This window comes from Olea europaea, unplaced genomic scaffold (assembly GCF_002742605.1).
Source record: "Olea europaea var. sylvestris unplaced genomic scaffold, O_europaea_v1 scaffold647, whole genome shotgun sequence".
Lineage (NCBI taxonomy): Eukaryota > Viridiplantae > Streptophyta > Magnoliopsida > Lamiales > Oleaceae > Olea > Olea europaea.
The window spans coordinates 1-4,227 of NW_019264840.1; the positions used below are offsets into that span (position 1 = coordinate 1).

The window sequence follows — 4,227 nt, forward strand, 5'->3', positions numbered from 1 at the left end:
TAAGCATCTGGAACTGAAGTTATGGAATTATAGTCCTCGTTTGATAAAACTTTGCTAAATTTTATCCAACTTTTCAACTAGTCCTTCATTTTTACTATACATTTCATGGGACCTACAACTTTTACTAACTTTTTAATTACGCATTTCATCTTATCAAAATCCACTAATACTTTTGTTGAAAACCTTTTGAAACATCCCTCGGTATAAAGTAATGCAAATTTTTTAGTGCATGATGTTGATGTGCTGATTGTTTATTTGCTATACAGTTTTGACCGCAATGCTCTGGAATTATTAGAGAAAATGCTGGCCCTCGATCCATCTCAGGTATCTCTCTTATCTGATATGAATTCTGATGTCCTGAAATCTGTTTTCTCCAGTTAGGCATACATTTCTTGCTGCCACTGCTATTTTATTGTCTGTTCTAATTACCATGTTAACTGAATGATTTGCATCAGTTATGGAATAACCACTTGACTGACATTTAGAAACATAATGGGATTATGCTGGGTATAAACATGGACGTTCTACAAGCTTTATTTTTTTATATGCATAGTGGTAGGTACGTGTTGTTTGCTATGCTGAAAGAAGCACTTGATTTTATTTTATTTTTTCTTTTTTTCTTTTTTGTCAGGGCACTTTGGGTATTAAACAATTTTCTTTTCTGGAAAAGGCCTTAAAAATAGACTGTTGTACGAGGCACACATCAAGGGACATCTATATAATTTGAAACGAGATGGGGGGAGTCATACTATTCAGTTACCTCATGATTGTTCGGAATATCATCTCATGAATGTCTTTGTAATTGTCTTTACAAGTTGTTTAGTTATTTAATATGCATGTGAAATATTATTGATTGTCCTATCAAGAGTGCTGTGATAATCTGTAAAGCAAAGGTTAGAGGAAGAAAAGAGAGACATTTTTTTGGAATGTGGTTGTAAAGTGAGAGGCTTAATAGCCCATGGCCTGAACATAGAATATGGCTATATTTAGAGCAAGTTTGTCATTAGTAAAGCCTACATGAAAATAATTGCTCCGTAAGTTTGCTGAATCCAGTTCTGTTAGTTTTTATTCAAAATTTCCTACGAACTTAATATTAGAGTATTCATTTTGCAATGTTTTAAGGGCTTTGCTAGAGGGACATAATTTTTGTACATAGGGGTGGGGCCCGCGCGAGGTGGGCTCCATCCCATGTGAGGGGTGTGAACACCCCTATGTACAAGAATTATGTGCAAGTAGAATTTTCCATGTTTAAACTAAAGCAATTTTCTTGTGCCTCAAAAGATAAAAGAATCAAGTCGGCCATCATTTGCTAATTATTTAACCATATAGAGAACCTCTGAGGTGTTTTGAAGTATCAGATGCTTGTCCTATTTTCTAACTCATTTTAACGTGCAAAAGTTGGCAATACAAAAAGGCTACATTTATCCACCTGTTATTTAGATTCTTGTTCATTAATTCTCTCTCTGCTTCCCATGAACCTCAAAGATTTATCACGTAGTGAAGCTACTATTTTCCTATCATTCCATTCAGTTACTATGAGAAAAGTGAATGGGCGAATGTTCTTTTTGGAAAACATGTCTGAAATTTAACTGCTTTCATTTTTCTGTGAAGAGAATATCTGCGAAGGATGCTTTAGATGCTGAATATTTCTGGGCTGATCCCTTGCCTTGCGATCCGAAAAGGTACCTGTGGTAATAATATCCCAAATTATTTCTTTAAATCCGATAGTCTAACGTGGATAGCATTTCCGTATTAATCGTCCGTTTGGTTGGCCTTTGGAGTTTGGTAATTTCTTTTGTCTTCACATGCATATTGTTTTTAGTGAAAACTCCCTAAGCTTCTCCAGAAATACAGCTATTGTTGTATTTGAGCAAAAAATTTGCTAGATATTTTTCCTTCAGTTATGTGACCAACTGTTCCTCAAGTACACAGTTTGCCCAAGTATGAATCCTCACACGAGTTTCAAACAAAGAAGAAAAGACAGCAACAGCGGCAAAATGAAGAAATAGCGAAAAGACAGAAGTTGCAGCATCCACAGCAGCATTCTCGCTTGCCTCCTATCCAACAATCTGTGCAACCTCATCCTCAACATTGGACGGGACCTAATCATCCAATGAACAACTTGCAACCTTCACTGCCTACGGGTCTTAGTCATCATCAGTATGGAAAGCCTCATGGTCCACCTGGAGGGCCTAATAGATACCCTCCAAGTGGGAACCCGGGTGGGTATTATCAAGATCGTGGGGGACAAACTGGGGGTTATAATAGTGGACAGTATCCACCTCAGGGTCGAGGAGCACCATATCCAGGTGCTTCAAATGGTCCACGAGGAGCTGCTGGTGGATATGGAGCTCCAAATTATCCCCCGAGTGGTCAATATGGAGCTGGTGGCCGTGGCCCGAATCCTGTGGGCAGTAACCGGAACCAGCAGTATGGATGGCCGCAACAGTAACTCGAGATTCTAAATTGTAAGTGGCTGCTCAAAGCGAGACGTAGAGTAGGAAGAACCAACTCACCTTCAATGCAGGTAAAGAAGTTCTGCAAATGTTCAGTTACCAAATTAGGAACTTGTTACTAGACATGTATAGCTGTGTTTTTGTTGTCTCATTGTTTGATGAAGTTCATCAAAATGAGGACTCTTTTCTCTGTGAGGAATACAAATTTTTGATGCTCGGGCTTTTACAGACTCGTTCTTCATTTGAAAAAATAGTGAAAAAACGTGTTCTTAGATAGTAATCCAAGTGAATACCATGGCTTACAAGCTGATATTCCCTCTTAATGGTCAAAATACCTCCGACTTTATGATATGTTTGGTAACATAGATCGAGTGTAATGATATAAAAATAAGCTAAATCTTTTTGTTCATTGTACCATTTGATCTCATTCGATACAATGCATGTTTGGATTAGTACTGCATACTATTGATGAAGAATATAAAATTTGATCATTTACCCGTTTGTTCCCCATGATTTCAGATTTTAATGGGTGGAATAGTATTTTTTGGGAGAACATGGTGTTTAAAAAGAATGAGAAGTTTTTGGTTTACGTGTAATATTATTTTGTGGAAGATTGTGTGGTTGAAAATAAGAGAGAAAAATAAAATTTAATTTAATGGGGCCAAACGAGTACTTGCTATTTGATCGTATCTCATATGATATGTTTCGTAATGTGACTTGGACAATATTGTAAATGGTCAATGAGATTGCTTGCAGCTAAATTCATTCACAACACGCACCACATTTTGGTTTTATGTAATTTTTACTCATTATCATATTTATATTCTTAATTTTTTTAATCAAAATCTCACTCTATAATTAATATAAGTTGTTCGTGATACGGTTTGGGTCTAAAAATTTCATTGAGTAAAAAATTATTTGTCCTTTGTGTTTTTAAATAAAAAGAACATACAAAATTTAAACTAAAAATGGTCCTTTGATTTGAAGCGTGTTAACAATAATTTTAGACGGAAAATGTGATAGGGACAAGATTTATTCGTTGTTAAAAGGTTAAAAATAAGAATGTGGTGAAAAAAGTTAGTAAGATAGATATGATAATAAATTTATGAAATAGATGTGATGGGAATATAATTAGTGAAAATTACAGAAATTCAGATCTTTAAAGATCACAGTTCAAATATCAGGTACAATGTTTGATTGTTCACAAATCAGGTATTAATAGATTTAAATCCCCTAATTCACAATTCAAACCCTATTTGAAATTTCACCCCTCCCATTACAAGACACTTTCCCATCCCCTTTCTCTCTGTGCTCGACGTCGGCGTGGGGATTAAACACTGCAACCAGTGACGAAGGAAGGGCGATGGCATGGGGTGGTGCCGGTGCCGGCATGGGAGGCGACATGCTGGGAACACAACGTTGCGACATGAAATTGTTCTTCTCTTTCCGATCTGAAGGCAATGGTTTCCGAATTGTTCTTTTCTCTTTCCGAATGATTCTTTTCTCTTTTCGGCGTAGGGGAGGCGTTTGATCTGCATTTATCTCTCTCTGTTCGATCTGCAGTTTTCTTATTTTTTGGTTGGAGGTGCTAGTGACTGGTGAGGTGTTTATGGTAGTGGTAGCGGTCGACGATGGTGACGTGGTGGCGCTTGTGGTGTTTTGACACGGTGATGTGGTGGCTTCTATGTGCCTGACGGTGATGTGGTGGCGTTTGTAGTGTTTGACACGGTGATAGTCTGGTTTAGGCGGCAATGATGTGGCTGGTGGTTTT

At 37.2% G+C, this 4,227-nt stretch overlaps 1 protein-coding gene across 1 annotated transcript in view; it reads left to right on the forward strand.

Moving 5' to 3' along the window:
* Nucleotides 1-11: 11 nt before the first annotated feature.
* Nucleotides 12-4,227, forward strand: part of LOC111390069 (cyclin-dependent kinase C-1-like) — a 13,208-nt gene continuing 8,992 nt past the window's right edge. Inside the window, exons 1-3 of the mRNA XM_023015052.1 lie at nucleotides 12-324; nucleotides 1,612-1,682; nucleotides 1,933-2,372. Of these exons, the coding sequence (XP_022870820.1) occupies nucleotides 301-324; nucleotides 1,612-1,682; nucleotides 1,933-2,372 (535 nt within the window). The 5' untranslated portion in view covers nucleotides 12-300. The remainder of the gene's footprint in view (nucleotides 325-1,611; nucleotides 1,683-1,932; nucleotides 2,373-4,227) is intronic.